Source organism: Pinus tabuliformis, chromosome 1_1, assembly GCF_031772625.1.
Source record: "Pinus tabuliformis cultivar Carrire ecotype Pingquan chromosome 1_1, CPIR1, whole genome shotgun sequence".
Lineage (NCBI taxonomy): Eukaryota > Viridiplantae > Streptophyta > Pinopsida > Pinales > Pinaceae > Pinus > Pinus tabuliformis.
Window position 1 is genome coordinate 594,833,572 of NC_142297.1, and position 17,133 is coordinate 594,850,704.

At 38.8% G+C, this 17,133-nt stretch overlaps 1 protein-coding gene across 1 annotated transcript; it reads left to right on the forward strand.

Moving 5' to 3' along the window:
- Window positions 1-12,052: 12,052 nt before the first annotated feature.
- Window positions 12,053-16,655, forward strand: LOC149214672 (disease resistance protein RUN1-like). The gene is made up of 5 exons (XM_089390944.1): window positions 12,053-12,765; window positions 12,894-13,977; window positions 14,103-14,375; window positions 14,528-15,886; window positions 16,016-16,655. The coding sequence occupies exons 1-4, from the start codon at window positions 12,221-12,223 to the stop codon at window positions 15,551-15,553; spliced, it is 2,928 nt and encodes a 975-aa protein (XP_089247070.1). The 5' UTR covers window positions 12,053-12,220; the 3' UTR covers window positions 15,554-15,886; window positions 16,016-16,655.
- The last annotated feature ends 478 nt before the right edge of the window (window positions 16,656-17,133 follow it).

The window sequence follows — 17,133 nt, forward strand, 5'->3', positions numbered from 1 at the left end:
GGATCCACCAGAAAAATTACACCCACGAGGTTTTCGGATCAAACCAGAACTGACCTTGTCAAGTTCTCAACAAAGACAAAATAGATAGACAACTCAGTATGCTCCAAATGCCTAGCTCCTATCCCCTTTTACAGGCTCGATGAAATCTCTAGAAACCTTATTTTATTGTTTTCCCTCAAAAAATAAGGAAAATACCACAGTAAATACCATGGGCAAATTTCGTCCATTTTGACCATATCAAGAAAAAGGAATATTGCATAGGTAAACATTGGAGACATTCACAAATGTATTGTGATAAAAAGAGAATGCAGAAAGAGATTTAGTGGATGATCGGAAAACATGGCCTAAAGTCATATGGTTTACGAGTCTTGAGTACTTGCAATGGATAACTAAGAAAAAATTAAATTGCATTTTTTTATTTGATTGTTGCTTCCCTAAAATAGATGAAGATTTGCAGTATGGTAGAATATAATATTCACAAGTTTGATGTTTGTGGCAATGACATCCCAATTGATAGTCACTCTAGGAGAATTGGCAAAGGATTGGTACATGGCTGAAATACAAAAAGTACATATAAATTAGAAGGAGATGACAAGTTGGTGGATGGACATGTAGAGGGGATTAATGGAATAAATAGGTGAACATTTAATAGAAGGTATGTGATGTTACACAAGGAAGAAGGATAGAGATTAAACCCATTACTGTCCTTCTAAGACAATAACCTATTAAATGCATCTTTGAGCCAAGAGGCTCATTCTACAACTCAGTATGAGGGGATGTGTAAGTTTAAAATAATGTCGGCTAAAATTTAAGAAAAAATGAATATGTTGTAAAGTAATTAGAAGTAAAAAAAAAATGTGTGAATCACATGTTTAAATCTTATACTTTTCAAAAATATTTCAACAAGATATTAATATAAACTATTTGAAGATCTATGTTAACTAATTTATGTGCATATCACCTTCATTTATATATCTATATATAGAAAAAATAAGTTTTTACGGTTAAAATTTTTATTTGGTCCTATATATATATACTAGATTTAGCATTCCAAAATACAATTTAAACAATGAAAAATAACACATTGTATTTTGCACACTAAAAAAGTTTGAATGTGAAGAAATTTGATCCCTCTTGGCTCATGTTAGATCCCTACTTAAGATAGATCTATAGTGGTAAATAAACATCTCATTCAAAACAATCATAACAATTTTTTATTTGAAGTATAACTTGTATTTTCCATGGAATTTTGAAGCAAATCAGTGACCTTGATTAAGGAATTGAGAAAAAGCTAAGTTGTGTGTACAGTTGTGCTCTTCATTCTTTCTATCAAAATATGCCCTCCATATATTGCAATTCACTATATATAACATGGCAACCTAAACATTAGACATTTTTACATTTTTTTGGGCAATTATTCTGATTAATTTTGGCAGAAATTTAGTAGGGAAATTTTGGAATCTTAAGTTTTAGTGTTGTAATATGTAGAAATAGAATGTCCTAAAAGCTTTTCGGAGTGTTAAATATATTTATACATTTAAAAATGTTTTTTAAGCAATTTAAATTCAACATATTATAAAAATTTTATCACCAAATTCTAAAAGAAAATAAAAACATCTCATAATTAAACTCTTCATTTATAATTAAATGTGAAAACGTTTATAAACATACAAATTATAATGAAAACAAATAGGTTTAAAAAAAAATATATTCTTAAAAATAATATACAAATATAATTAAATATTCTTAAAAATAATATACAAACATAATTAAATAAACATAAAACTTATAATGAAAATAAATTTATTTTAAAAAATATCGTCTTAAAACAATATACAAATATAATTAAATAGAAGAAAAAAAAATTAAAATCAAAATATCTATAACATGGTTGACTTGTGATAGTGTCCAATCACTTGCAAAGTACGTCCAAATGGAAGGTTGCAAAAACCACAGCTAACATTTTGACTTTAAAAACTAAAATATGAATCCATTCTCTTAACGATATTAGTCAAAAACTAAAATAAGAAGAGAAACCAGCCAACTGTTATGCACATTGAGATTTGGTCGCAACCAAAAGAAACGAATGGTCGCAATCAAATAGACGGCTCCACTACCAAATTGCATAAAGAATTGGGTCCCAACTAAAGGAATCTTATCTGTGGTAAGGCAGATTTGCACGGGAAAATCAACTCAGTTACGCAGTCTTCCAAACGCTTTTTGCGAACAGGAACGGATGGATGGGAATGGTCAATAATGCTGTGACGGGAGGAAGAGGAAATTGGCAGGAAACTGCATGCTTCCATGTTCAGATTAAAGTATATTGCCACTTGATTTGCTCCAGGAAATAAGAAGCTCAGTAATCAACCACATACCAGAGCTGTTTTGTTTTCAATCGTGTGCAAAGACGTAGCTGGTAAATTCTCTGCATTCCTTAATCATTCAGACGCCAATATTGAGGATCAGCGCACTTTCTCAATCTCTGCAAAATATATTGTATCTGGCTTCCTTTTTATTCTATATCTAATGGCAGACTTTACCCCATCCCTTGACGCTACATCCTTAGCATCCACCTCCATGGCCCCCTCCCATGTTTATGATGCCTTTCTGAATCACCGCGGCCCTGATGTCAAGAAAGGACTCGCTACCCATATCTACTATCGCCTTAAAGGTCTTGGATTGGCAGTTTTTCTGGACCAACAAGAATTGGAAAGAGGAGAGGGCTTGAATCCTCAGATCGAAGGGGCTATTCGAACAGCTTCAGTGCAGGTTGCAATTTTTTCTCCACGATACGCTGAATCAAGATGGTGTCTTGACGAGCTGGTACAGATGTTGGAGTCGGGGTCGGCAATAATTCCGGTCTTCTACAAAGTCGGGCCCGCAGATCTTCGGTGTACGCGGGGCGGAGATGGAGTTTATGCTCGAGCTCTGGGCGTGCTCGAAAGGAAGAGAACATTTGATTCTCAACCACGATATGACCCCAACACCATAGAAAAGTGGAGGAATGCTCTTTCTGCCGTGGCAGATATAAGCGGTTTTGAGCTGAAGGACAAGTAATTAGATTCTCCAAATCTCGCTATTATTTGAGTTTTATACATTGCTGGATTGATAAGTATATCACATATTATTTATGTAGATCTTTCTTATTAGTCAATTAACTGTGATTGTGAATATTGTTCAGGGAAGAGTGGCCGCTGGTCGAGGAGGTCGTCCAACAAGTTTTGAAAAAGGTTCGCAAACCACCTTTGAACATTGCTAAATATCCCACTGGCCTCGATGAGAAAATAAAAGATGTGGACAGGACATTCTCACTGCAGTGGCAAAGCCAGAAGGCTAAAGTTTTGGGAATTGTAGGTCTTGACGGGGTCGGAAAAACTACCCTCGCTAAACAGTTGTTCAACCGAGAGAGATCGAATTACAGTCGATCTTGCTTCTTATTTGATGTCAGATCCAGATATTTACCTTCCCTGCAGAGTAGCGTTCTTAAGGAGCTGATTCAATGGAATGCACAAATAAACAGCGTTGATGAAGGTATAGAGAGGCTCAAAACAGTTTCTCAACGGGCTCTTATCATTTTAGATGATATTGATCATATGGATCAAATGGATGCATTATGTGCACCGGTTAAAGATAGTATTGATGTAGGTAGCTTAATTTTAATTACATCTCGCAATAAGGATGTGCTTATAAGCGCAGGTATTGGTGAGTCATCCATTTATACACTCAAAGGCATCAATCCAGAGCACTCGCAAGAACTCTTTTGCTGGCATGCCTTCGGTCAACCCCGTCCTGTTATAGGATTTGAAGAAGTGGTTAAGAAGTTTGTGCATGTCTGCAATGGTCTGCCGCTATCGCTTAAAGTGCTTGGTGGGCTGCTTCGTGGAAAAGATGATTTGAGGCATTGGAGTGCGCAATTGCGGAAAACCTCCAAAGTACTTCCCGACGATATATGAAGCAGACTTAGAATTAGCTACGATGCTCTCGATGAAGAGGAGAAGTAGATATTCTTAGAAGTAGCCTGTTTCTTTATAGGAGAAGACAGGGATACCGCTATAAGAGTATGGGATGGATCCAACTGGGAAGGGTTGATGGGTCTTTTGCACAGAGAAGCTTAAAAAAAAATCTGAGAACAGAGTATTACATACTCAGAAAATGCTTGTATTCATTAAAATAAAAATGTCTGATATATATTTCTTACTCTTTCACTCAGAGGGATTTACCAAAACTTCCACAAAAAAAAAATGCTCTCTGTGTAAGATCTTCATTCACTGTTGTGTGAAAAGCTTTTACATTCACTACTGTAAAAGTAAAAATTTCTTACATGGGTTTACTGCTGTAAAATAAAAAAAACTTTCACATTCACTTTTGAGTGAAATTTTTTCATTACATTCCTGGGTTTTCACATTACAAAAAAAATTTACATTCCATTCCCATTCGTTTCAACGAACAGCTACAAGCACCTGTAAGAGGAATCCCAAATTTCATTAACTGCCGGGAGTCTTTCTTCATCTCATCGCACTGTTGTGCTCTCCTATTTTTCTCCTTCGCTGCTGCGCACCCCTTCTCTTTCCATCCCATATGCTATATCAAAAGTCAACACTTCGCATACATTTTTTATGTGTTAACAAAAAAGGATATAATATTACATGTCGTATGAAAATTTAAAATCTTTACCTACACCTATGACAGATTCATTTAATGCATTAAAGTTAAAGTCAGCGGTGAAACCAAAAACGTTCATGCAAGTTGAAGAAGATCCTGGTCCGTTGACTTGATCGGACGCATTTCGCACACCAAACTCACACAAACCAATCGAAGTTTAATGTCTGGGAAATAGGCGGTTTCATGGTTGTACACTGGACGCGTGGCAGCAACGGATTGTGTCGGAGGCCCTCTAACGAAAACAATTTTTTGCGAATGGTGGTGCGAGGAAGTCTGGGTGGTTTTTCCAAACCACGTTGTAGTAAATGTGCGGTTGAAATTAATATTTCAACACTCCCCTTTAATTTCAACTGTTGGGTTATCAGTCATACCCAAACATTTCCTCAAAAATTCAAAGCTTTTCTGTTCCAGTGGCTTGGTCAAAATGTCTGCTACCTGTTCTGAGTCCTGCAATGTTCTAGAACAATTTCTCCATTGTTCACCAATTCTCTGATGTAGTGAAACCTTGTGTCAATGTGTTTCGTTCTCTTATGAAACACTGAATTCTTGGATAATGCAATAGCTGAGTTATTGTCACAAAAAATCATTGTTGTTTTTCCCTGCTCTTGGCCTAAGCTCCTCAACATTCTTCTCATCCAAACTGCTTGACATGCTGCTGCTGTAGCTGCCACATATTCTGCCTCTGTTGTAGACAGTGCTACAATGGACTGCTTCTTAGAATCCCATGAAATGGCTCCTGAACCCATGTGAAAAACATAACCAGAAGTGTTTTTCCGATCATCTACACTTCCAGCCCAATCACTATCAGTGTATCTAACCAAATCTGAATGTTCCGAGACATTATATAAGATGTCAAAACTTTTAGTACCTTTAACATACCTCAGAATTCTTTTTGTTGCATGCCAATGTGCTTCCTTTGGCCTCTCCATGAATCTGGAAATTAAACTAACAGCAAACATTATGTCAAACCTAGTTGCAGTCAAATACATTAGGCTGCCAACTATGCTCTTGTACAAGCTAGGATCAAAATCCTTGCTGTTGTCCTCTTTGCTGAGTTTTAATCCCATTATTGTGGGAGTGATTGCTGCCTTGCACTCTTGCATATTAAATCTGCCCAACACTTCATTTACATATTTTTCCTGTGAGATAAAAATTCCATTTTCATTTTGATCTACTTCTATTCCTAAGAAGTATCTCAGCAAACCCATGTCAGTCATTTCAAATTCTTCTTTCATAACTGTTTTGAACTGTTCAATGAGGTAGTCATCATTACCTGTAAAAATCACATCATCAACATATAACACAACAATTAGCAATTTACCATCATTTTCTTTGATGTAGACGGTGGGTTCTCCCTCACATTTGTCAAATCCATTTTCCAGTAGATAGGAATCTATCCTATTGTACCATGCTCTTGGCGCTTGCTTCAACGCATAAAGAGCTTTCTTCAATCTACACACTTTGTACTCTTCACCTTTCTTCTCATAGCCTAGAGGTTGTTCAATGTAAACCTCTTCCATTAACACTCCATTTAGGAATGCTGACTTCACGTCCATTTGGTAAACTTTCCACTTGTTTTGTGCTGCTATGGATAGCACTGCTCTCACCGTTTCCATTCTTGCAACCGGTGTGAAAGTCTCCTCATAGTCTCTCCCATACTGCTGCTTGTATCCTTTGACAACCAGCCTTGCTTTGTGTCTTTCTATTTTGCCTTCAGCATTACTCTTGGTCTTGTAGACCCATTTGACTCCAATGACTTCTTTACCTTTTGGTAGCTCAACCAAATCCCATGTCTTGTTTCTCTCTATGGCATTCATCTCCTCATCCATAGCTTCTATCCGTTTCCTATCCTTAATTGCATCTTCGAATTGAATAGGGTCATTAACATGAGAATACAAGGCAAATAAGGAATTCATTCCTTCATCATAAATGTCACTTAAATTTCTGAATTTCTTACCTCTTTCATTTGGTGTGCAAGTGCTTAAAGATGCACTTGAATTTACTCCTTGTGGTGTGCTTGGAGAATCACTTTCATTTATCCTCAAGGGTGTTCCTCGCTGTCCTTGTGTTGGCGCTGCTGTTTGGGGATGTATTTCAGCCACCTCCTCATCATCTTCATCATGAGACAAACAACTTTTAACATTCACTGTTTTCTCTATGCTTCCATCCCAAGCTTCCTCCTCAATGAACTGTACATCTCTGCTGACAAAAAACTTCTTGGTGGATGGGATATACAACCTGTAAGCTTTGGATTCCTTACTGTATCCAATGAAAATACATTTCTCCCCTTTGCTGTCCAACTTCCTCCTTAGCTGATCCGGAATATGTGCATAGGCCACACATCCAAAAACTTCCAAGTGGGTGACACCTTGCTTTCTCCCACTCCATGCTTCTTCCGGCACTTTGTTCATCACAGCTTTTGTAGGACACCTATTCAAAATATACACTGCACAATGTACAACTTCAGCCCAATAATCATTTGGAAAATGCTTTGCCTTCAACATGCTCCTCGCCATATCCATGATGGTCCTGTTCTTCCTTTCAGCAACTCCATTTTGTTGTGGGGTGTACCTAGCTGTGAATTGTTTGTGAATTCCATTTTCTCTACAAAACCATAGGAATTCCTTGGAGATATACTCACCTCCTCTATCAGTTCTTAAAACTTTGACATGCAGCACGCTTTGGTTTTCCACAAGTGCCTTGAAATTCCAGAATTTTTCAAACACTTCACTTTTGTTCTTAAGGAAATAGACCCAAGTTTTTCTTGTACAGTCATCAATGAATGTTAAAAAATATTGGCTGCCTGCTAAAGATGGGGTTTGCATTGGTCCACATAAATCTGAGTGGATAATTTCTAAAGGAGCCTTTGCCCTTATGCTTTTCCCTGATGGAAAACTTTCTCTGTGTTGTTTACCCAATATGCAACCTTCACAAACGCTGTCCGGTTTCTCTATCAGTGGTAATCCTCTTACCATTCATTTTCTTCTCAACAAGTTAAGACCTCCAAAGTTGAGATGTCCAAATCTCAAGTGCCACAACCAATTTTCATCCTTTGGCACGCTTTGGAAAGCCTCTTAGGTAACTGCTGCAATTACTTCTTTGTTTTTCAATTTTGCTCTTATTCTGAGAGGGAACATCCTGTTCCTTGTCATTTTCACTTCAGCAATGCATCGTTTGCTGGGTGCTCTATCCATGATGGTGCATACATCATTCTCAAAGAAAACATTGTACCCCTTATGGACAAGTTGTCCAATACTTAAGAGGTTACATCTCATTCCAGGGACATAGTATACATCTACTATGGTTTTCTTCTCACCTTTCTTTGTAAATATTTTTACCTCTCCTTTTCCCATAACAGAAATTTTGCAATCAGTTCCTAGTGTGACTTCTGATTTCACATTTTTATCTAGGGCAGAAAACAGGGCTAAGTTTCCTGTCATATGGTTGCTGCAACCTGAGTCTAAAAACCATATGTATTCACTGTTTGTTTCAGCCATGTTACAAGCTAACAACACATTATCTTGACTGATGTTTTCTCTAGTGACATTTGCATTTGGTTTATTAATCATATCATGCTGCTTCTTCCTACATTCATTTGCATAATGCCCATATTTTTTACAATAATAACATTGGACATTGGATTTTCATACCTTTGTCCTTGAGCATGATGTTGTCCTCTTTGTTGGCTGTTGCCTTGGCCTTGGTTTTGATTTGAATTGTTTCCTCTTCCTTGAGCATTTGATGGATTGTTCCTTCCACCTCTGTTTTGGCTTCTGCCTCTTCCTCTATTGTTTCCTCTGCCTTGACCTCTTCCTCTTCCAAAGGACATCTGGGTCTTGAAGGCTTGCTCTAGAAATGAGTTTTCATTTCTGCTCATGTGTTATCAGTGATGCATGTAGCTCATCAACTGAAAAGTTTGAGAGATCCTTTGTCTCTTCTATGGTGGTGACTATCACATCAAACTTTGAGGGTAGGACCCTCAATATTTTCTCCACAATCCTCCTTTCTTCAAGAGTTTCTCCATGAGTCCTTATCTGTGTGACCAGACCAATCACATGTGTGAAGAATGAGTCAATATTGTCTGACTCCTTCACGCACAGGTTCTCAAAATCTTTCCTCAGCAATTGTAGTTTTGTTGTCCTCACTTTCTCCATGCCTTGATAGGCTGCCTTGAGGGTTTGCCATGCTTCTTTGGATGTCTTAGTTGCTGTTATCCTTGGAAACACACTCTGGTCCACTGCTTGATATAAGAACACAAGGGCTTTTGAATCCTTCTTCCTATTGCTCTTCAATAGATCCTTCTCTCCCTGAGTTAATCTATTAAACTGGTTTTCATCTGCTGGTTCTTCAAAACCATCCTCAACAAGTTCCCATAGATCTTGTGAGACAAATAGGGCTCTCATGGTTATTGCCCAGTAATCATAGTTTTTCCCATTAAACTGTGGGAGCTGAGTATTAAACATGCCCATGCTAATGCTTGTGCTAGCCATTCCTTGCATTCTCAGCTATGCCTCTAAATCCTTGACTGTATATTAAAAAAAATATTGATTGTTTCTTCAGCAGTAACAAAAAAACTTTAAGGAATACCTAGATACTTTTCCCTGAGACTTTACTTTGTTGGAGAGGATTTACTGCTGCAACAAAAGGACCTTCCTTCAGCTTCTTTATCACTTTCAAAGAGCCTGGATCTGCTCTGATACCATGTTGGAAATTTCTGGTAATTTCAAACAAATATTGAATAGAGGAAATACTCTGTTTCTGCCACAGGATCTTTTGCACAGGGAAGCTTAAAAAAAATTCTGAGAACAGAGTATTACATACCCAGAAAATGCTTGTATTCATTAAAATAAAAATGCTTGATACATATTTCTTCCTCTTTCACTGAGAGGGATTTACCAAAACTTCCACCAAAAAAAATGCTTTGTCTCTCTTTTACAAATGATTTTTACACTGTTGTGTAAAATCTTCATTCACTGCTGTGTGAAAATCTTTTACATTCACTGCTGTAAAAGTAAAAATTCCTTACATGGGTTTACTGCTGTAAAATAAAAAAAACTTTCACATTCACTTTTGAGTGAATTTTTTTCATTACATTCCTGGGTTTTCACATTACAAAAAAAATTTACATTCCATTCCCATTCGTTTCAACGAACAGCTACAAGCACCTGTAAGAGGAATCCCAAATTTCATTAACTGCCGGGAGTCTTTCTTCATCTCATCGCACTGCTGTGCTCTCCTATTTTTCTCCTTCGCTGCTGCGCACCCCTTCTCTTTTCATCCCATATGCTATATCAAAAGTCAACACTACACACAACTATATCGCATACATTTTTTATGTGTTAACAAAAAAGGATATAATATTACATGCCGTATGAAAATTTAAAATCTTTACCTACACCTATGACAGATTCATTTAATGCATTAAAGTTAAAGACGGTGGTGAAACCAAAAAAGTTCATGCAAGTTGAAGAAGATCCTGGTTCGTTGACTTGATCGGACGCATTTCGCACACCAAACTCACACAAACCAATCGAAGTTTAATGTCCAGGGAATTGGCGGTTTCATGGTTGTACACTGGACGCGTGGCAGCAACGGATTTTGTCGGAGGCCCTCTGACGAAAACAACATTTTGCGAATGGTGGTGCGGGGAAGTCTGGGTGGTTTTGCCAAACCACGCTGCAGTAAATGTGCGGTTGAAATTAATATTTCAACAAGAATGCACGACCACCTATGAGACCTCCGCAGAGATATCGCCAAGAATCCAGAATATCCACGGCGTCTTTGGCATTTCACAGAGAATCTTCTTCATAATATGTCTGCCAATCATTTGTAAGTATTCTTGATGGACTTTCGAAATAGCCTTATGCCATCAAAGTTGTCTATCAAGTTCTGAAATCTTAGAACATCCCAATATTTTCAATCTTGTTTCTAACAGCTCTGGGTGAACAATTCAGGTGCGTGGAATTACCATGGTTCACGGAAATGGTCTTGAAAAATCTTTTGAAAACCTTGCCGGCAGATGCAACCTAAGCAGGTTGCAGCTGCTTAGGGCTGAAATTCATTCTGTTGAACAAGTATTGCGAAGTGAACAGTCACCACCACTATTATATTTCCGTGGGAGCGTTGTCCTAAGTCCTCTTTACCTCCCTGGATTCCATTAAAGAATCTAAGAGTGTTACATATAGAAGGGCGACGACTGAAAAGCCTACTTAAGATGGATCTATAGTGGTAAATAAACATCTCATTCAAAACAATCATAACAATTTTTTATTTGAAGTATAACTTGTATTTTTCATGGAATTTTGAAGCAAATCAATGACCTTGATTAAGGAATTGAGAAAAAGCTAAGTTGTGTGTACAGTTGTGCTCTTTATTCTTTCTATCAAAATATGCCCTCCATATATTGCAATTCACTATATATAACATGGCAGCCTAAACATTAGACATTTTTACACTTTTTTGGGCAATTATTCTGATTAATTTTGGCAGAAATTTAGTAGGGAAATTTTGGAATCTTAAGTTTTAGTGTTATAATATGTAAAAATAGAGTGTCTTAAAAGCGTTTCGGAGTATTAAATCTATTTATACATTTAAAAATATTTTTTAAGCAATGTAAATTCAACATATTAAACAAATTTTATCACCAAATTCTAAGAAGAAAATAAAAAACATTTAATAATTAAACTCTTCATTTATAATTAAATGTTAAACATTTATAAACATACCAATTATAATGAAAATAAATATATTTAAAATAAAATATTCTTAAAAATAATATACAAATAAACATAAAACTTATAAGGAAAATAAATTTATTTTAAAAAATATCGTCTTAAAACAATATACAAATATAATTAAATAGAAGAAAAAAATTAAAATCAAAAATCAAAATATCTATAATATGGTTGACCTGTGACAGTGTCCAATCACTTGCAGAGTACGTCCAAATGGAAGGTTGCAAAAACCACAACCAACATTTTGACTTTAAAAATATCGTGTCCAATAATATCATGTGGAATCTTTGTAAAAACTAAAATATTACTCAAAAACTAAAATAAAAAGAGAAACCAGCCAACTCTGTTATGCACATTGAGATGAGGTCGCAATCAAAAGAAACGAATGGTCTATTCAATTGGACGGCTCCACTACCAAATTACATAAAGAATTGGCTCCCAACTAAAGGAATCTTATCTCTGGTAAGGCAGATTTGCACAGGAAAATCAACTCAGTTACGCAGTCTTCCAAACGCTTTTTACCAACAGGAACGGATGGATGGGAATGGTCAATAATGCTGTGACGGGAGGAAGAGGAAATTGGCAAGAAACTTCATGCTTCCATGTTCAGATTAAAGTATATTGCCACTTGATTTGCTCAAGGAAATAAGAATCTCAGTAATCAACCACATACCAGAGCTGTTTTGTTTTCAAACGTGTGCAAAGACGTAGCTGGTAAATTCTCTCCATTCCTTAATCATTCAGACGCCAATATTGAGGATCAGCGCACTTTCTCAATCTCTGCAAAATATATTGTATCTGGCTTCCTTTTTATTCTATATCTAATGGCAGACTTTACCCCATCCCTTGACGCTACATCCTTAGCATCCACCTCCACGGCCCCCTCCCATGGCAATAACAACTGCTATGTTTATGATGCCTTTCTGAATCACCGCGGCCCTGATGTCAAGAAAGGACTCGCTACCCATATCTACTATCGCCTTAAAGGTCTTGGATTGGCAGTTTTTCTGGACCAACAAGAATTGCAAAGAGGAGAGGGCTTGAATGCTCAGATCGAAGGGGCTATTCGAACAGCCTCAGTGCAGGTTGCAATTTTTTCTCCACGATACGCTGAATCAAGATGGTGTCTTGACGAGCTGGTACAGATGTTGGAGTCGGGGTCGGCAATAATTCCGGTCTTCTACAAAGTCGGGCCCGCAGATCTTCGGTGTACGCGGGGCGGAGATGGAGTTTATGCTCGAGCTCTGGGCGTGCTCGAAAGGAAGAGAACATTTGATTCTAAACCACGATATGACCCCAACACCATAGAAAAATGGAGGAATGCTCTTTCTGCCGTGGCAGATATAAGCGGTTTTGAGCTGAAGGACAAGTAATTAGATTCTCCAAATCTCGCTATTATTTGAGTTTTATACATTGCTGGATTGATAAGTATATCACATATTATTTATGTAGATGTTTCTTATTAGTCAATTAACTGTGATTGTGAATATTGTTCAGGGAAGAGTGGCAGCTGGTCGAGGAGGTCGTTCAACAAGTTTTGAAAAAGGTTCGCAAACCACCTTTGAACATTGCTAAATATCCTACTGGCCTCGATGAGAAAATAAAAGATGTGGACAGGACATTCTCACTGCAGTGGCAAAGCCAGAAGGCTAAAGTTTTGGGAATTGTAGGTCTTGGCGGGGTAGGAAAAACTACCCTCGCTAAACAGTTGTTCAACCGAGAGAGATCGAATTACAGTCGATCTTGCTTCTTATTTGATGTCAGATCAAGGTATTTACCTTCCCTGCAGAGTAGCCTTCTTAAGGAGCTGATTCAATGGAATGCACAAATAAACAGCGTTGATGAAGGTATAGAGAGGCTCAAAACAGTTTCTCAACGGGCTCTTATCATTTTAGATGATATTGATCATATGGATCAAATGGATGCATTATGTGCACCGGTTAAAGATACTATTGATGTAGGTAGCTTAATTTTAATTACATCTCGCAATAAGGATGTGCTTATAAGCGCAGGTATTGGTGAGTCATCCATTTATACACTGAAAGGCATCAATCCAGAGCACTCGCAAGAACTCTTTTGCTGGCATGCCTTCGGTCAACCCCGTCCTGTTATAGGATTTGAAGAAGTGGTTAAGAAGTTTTTGCATGTCTGCAATGGTTTGCCACTATCGCTTAAAGTGCTTGGGGCGCTTCTTCGTGGAAAAGATGATTTGAGGCATTGGAGTGCGCAATTGCGGAAAACCTCCAAAGTACTTCCCGACGATATACGAAGCAGACTTAGAATTAGCTACGATGCTCTCGATGAAGAGGAGAAGCAGATATTCTTAGAAGTAGCCTGTTTCTTTATAGGAGAGGACAGGGATACCGCTATAAGAGTATGGGATGGATCCGACTGGGAAGGGTTGCTGGGTCTTTGGAAGCTGGAAAACAGATGCCTGGTTGAGGTGGACAGTACGAACCGTCTCAGAATGCACGACCACCTACGAGACCTCGGCAGAGATATCGCCGAGAATCCAGAATATCCACGTCGGCTTTGGCGTTTCACAGAGAATCTTCTTCATAATATGTCTGGCCAATCATTTGTAAGTATTCTTGATGGACTTTCGAAATAGCCTTGTGCCATCAAAGTTGTCTGTCAAGTTCTGAAATCTTAGAACTTCCCAATATTTTCAATCTTTTTTCTGACAGCTCTGGGTGAACAATTCAGGTGCGTGGAATTAGCATGGTTCACGGAAATGGCCCTGAACAATCTTTTGAAAACCTTGCCGGCAGATGCAACCTAAGCAGGTTGCAGCTGCTTAGGGCTGAAAGTCATTCTGTTGAACGAGTATTGAGAAGTGAACAGTCACCACCACTATTATATTTCCGTTGGGAGCGTTGTCCTGAGTCCTCTTTACCTCCCTGGATTCAATTAAAGAATTTAAGAGTGTTACATATAGAAGGGCGACGACTGAAAAGACTCTGGCGACATGAATCTCACGTATAGTGTTGTTTTTCGTTTTTTAAACAGATCTATTTACTTTTTTTTCATATTGTAAAAATTGTTGAACTGAGTTTTTGTTATCGTATACCACAATGACAAAAAGCTGTAGAGGTTCAAACTCGCTTTAATAATGCATGTGAACATTGCAGGCACCTCTGCAATTGAGGGAATTGCATATACATGCTCCCCTTTCGAAAGTTCCAAAGTCCATTGACAAGCTCAAGCGCCTCGAAAAAGTTGTTCTGCACACCGGATATCTTGAAACTTTTTCAAATGAATTTTGGAACTTATCAGGACTCCAAATTCTTCACTTGGGGTGCTCCAAGCTGCAAACCCTACCAGAATCGTTTGGGAACCTGACTGGCCTCCAAAGTCTTCACATGGGCGGGTGCTTCAATCTACATACGCTCCCAGACTCGGCCGGCAACCTGACCGGCCTCCAAAGTCTTGGCATGGTCATGTGCTGCAATCTGCAGACCCTCCCAGACTCGGTCGGGAACCTGACGGGCCTCCAAAGTCTTTGCTTGGTCGGGTCCTCCAATCTGCAGACACTCCCACACTCGGTCGGGAAATTAATGGGCCTCCAAACCCTTAACTTGGTTATGTGCTCCATATTGCAGACTCTCCCAGACTCGGTTGGTAACCTGACCGGCCTTCAAAGTCTTTGCCTGGCCGGGTGCTCCAATTTGCAGACCCTCCCAGACTCGGTCAGGAACCTAACGGGCCTCCAAATTCTTAACTTGGCCGGGTGCTCCAAACTGCAGGCGCTCCCAGAGTCGGTCGGGAACCTGAGGCGCCTCCAAAGTCTTGGCTTGGCGGCGTGCTCCAATCTGCAGACATTGCCAGACTCGATCGGGAACCTGAGGCGCCTCCAAAGTCTTGACTTGGAATGGTGCTCCAGTTTGCAAACGCTCCCAGAGTCGTTTGGGAACCTGACGGGCCTCCAAAATCTTTACTTGGCCGGGTGTTCCAATCTGCAGAGGCTCCCAGACTCGGTAGGGAACCTGACGAACCTTAAAACTCTTTACTTGTTCGATTGCTTCAATCTGCGGAGTATCCCAGAGTCGGTGGGGAATCTGACAGGCCTCCAAAGACTTGACCTGACTGGTTGCTTCAATCTCTTGACGCTCCCAGAGTCTGTGGGTAACCTTACGGGCCTCCAGAGTCTTCGTTAGAGGTCGTGCTCCACTCTGCAGACGCTGCTCCCAATTTCGATTGGGAACTTAACTGGTGTGAGAGTGTCTTGAAATCTGCGGGTGTTCCAATTCAGAGATGTTGCCCAATATTGAACATTTGAGCTCGTTGGAGATGCTGTAAGGGTCTGTGTCCCAAAGTGCATTGGAATGCAGGAGTAATGGAATAAGTGCACCAACTAGTGGGAAGAGGCTGCCGGGAAGAGTAAGCTACAGCGAAATACAGGCCTGAGGAGGATCCATCGATTCAGAATGACAAACAAAACTGCCAGGCTTCTGAAATGCGTAGCGGGGGTTTGTCTAATATGTTTATGGGTGAGCATTGTAAAACTCCTTCGAATTCCGTCCTTGTTTGGTTTATTATGTCGCTATTAAGGTTTATTATGTAGGTTTAAATCCTTCTTTTATTTTGCCATGTAACAAATCCATTTTATCGTCTGACAGCTTGGGGTTTATCAGCTCTTCGATAATCCTTTCCTTGGTGCGTCTAGCAGAACAGGGGATGGCGTGAGGGGTGGGTTGCGAAAGCCTTGGGATGCAGTGGAAGAGAAGGAAGCTCTGTATGTGTGGGTGGACATGCGGGGATTGGGGTTTACAGGGGATGCCGTGACGGGTGGGTTGCGAAAGCCTTGGGATGCAGTGGAAGAGAAGGAAGCTCTGTATGTGTGGGTGGACATGCGGGGATTGGGGTAAGAAAACGTCAAAGTTTATGCGGAGGAGAACGCACCTGGTGATAAAGGGGGAATCGCTCTCAGACACAGACTTGAACGATGATAGATGGAACTACAACATCGGTATTGAACTTTGTCACCATGTTAGATTTAAAACTTTTGTGATTTATAACGTAGAAAATGAAGAATGGTGTTCCCAGATTTACAGAAAGAAAATGAAGAATGGTGTTCCCAGATTACAGAAAAAGAAATCAAGAATGTGATTACAGTGAATATTGAGTATTGAATAGGGTTTTTGTATACACGTTGAACCGTGGAGGTTTTTCCTTTTTGTATTTTCATTGTCATGATGTTCTCTCTGGTTTAATCACAAGACAATGGCGCAGAGTTTAAAATTTGGAAGCTAAGACCGTTTCGAGGTTGAATTTTCGATGTAAATAAAAGTGGTACTCAGATTTTCAATCTTAAAAAGATATCGGTGTATCTAGATTCTAGATTCTAAATTCTGGCAGATTTTGGTTTTCCAGAGATTTTGATTCCGGACATTGTTATAATCAAAATTTCTATAAATTTTCACGTTCAGACTCCAATTTAGATGAATGGAATAAAATTTCTATTAATTTTCATTTTCAGACACACCAACCAATTTAGATGAATAGAATATGGAGAGTGGTCGAGATGAGCTCCTCACACATGTTTTGGTTTGACTTTTTATAAAGTGAAACAACTTGAATAACACAACAACATTGCACACATTGAATATAATCATTTATATGCATTGTGAATATAATCGTTTATAGAGAACATAAAAGATGACAGTCATTTAGAGAGGGGGATTGAAAAGATGACAGTCATTTACAGAGGTGGATTGAAAGAGGTGAGCTGTATGTA

Bases quoted from the DNA above. Each gene is read 5' to 3' on its own strand.
- LOC149214672 (XM_089390944.1), top strand. From the start codon at position 12,221: ATGGCAGACTTTACCCCATCCCTTGACGCTACATCCTTAGCATCCACC. The intron at 13,978-14,102 runs GTAAGTATTCTT...TGAACAATTCAG, and splicing joins ATATGTCTGGCCAATCATTT to GTGCGTGGAATTAGCATGGT. The intron at 14,376-14,527 runs GTATAGTGTTGT...TGAACATTGCAG, and splicing joins TCTGGCGACATGAATCTCAC to GCACCTCTGCAATTGAGGGA.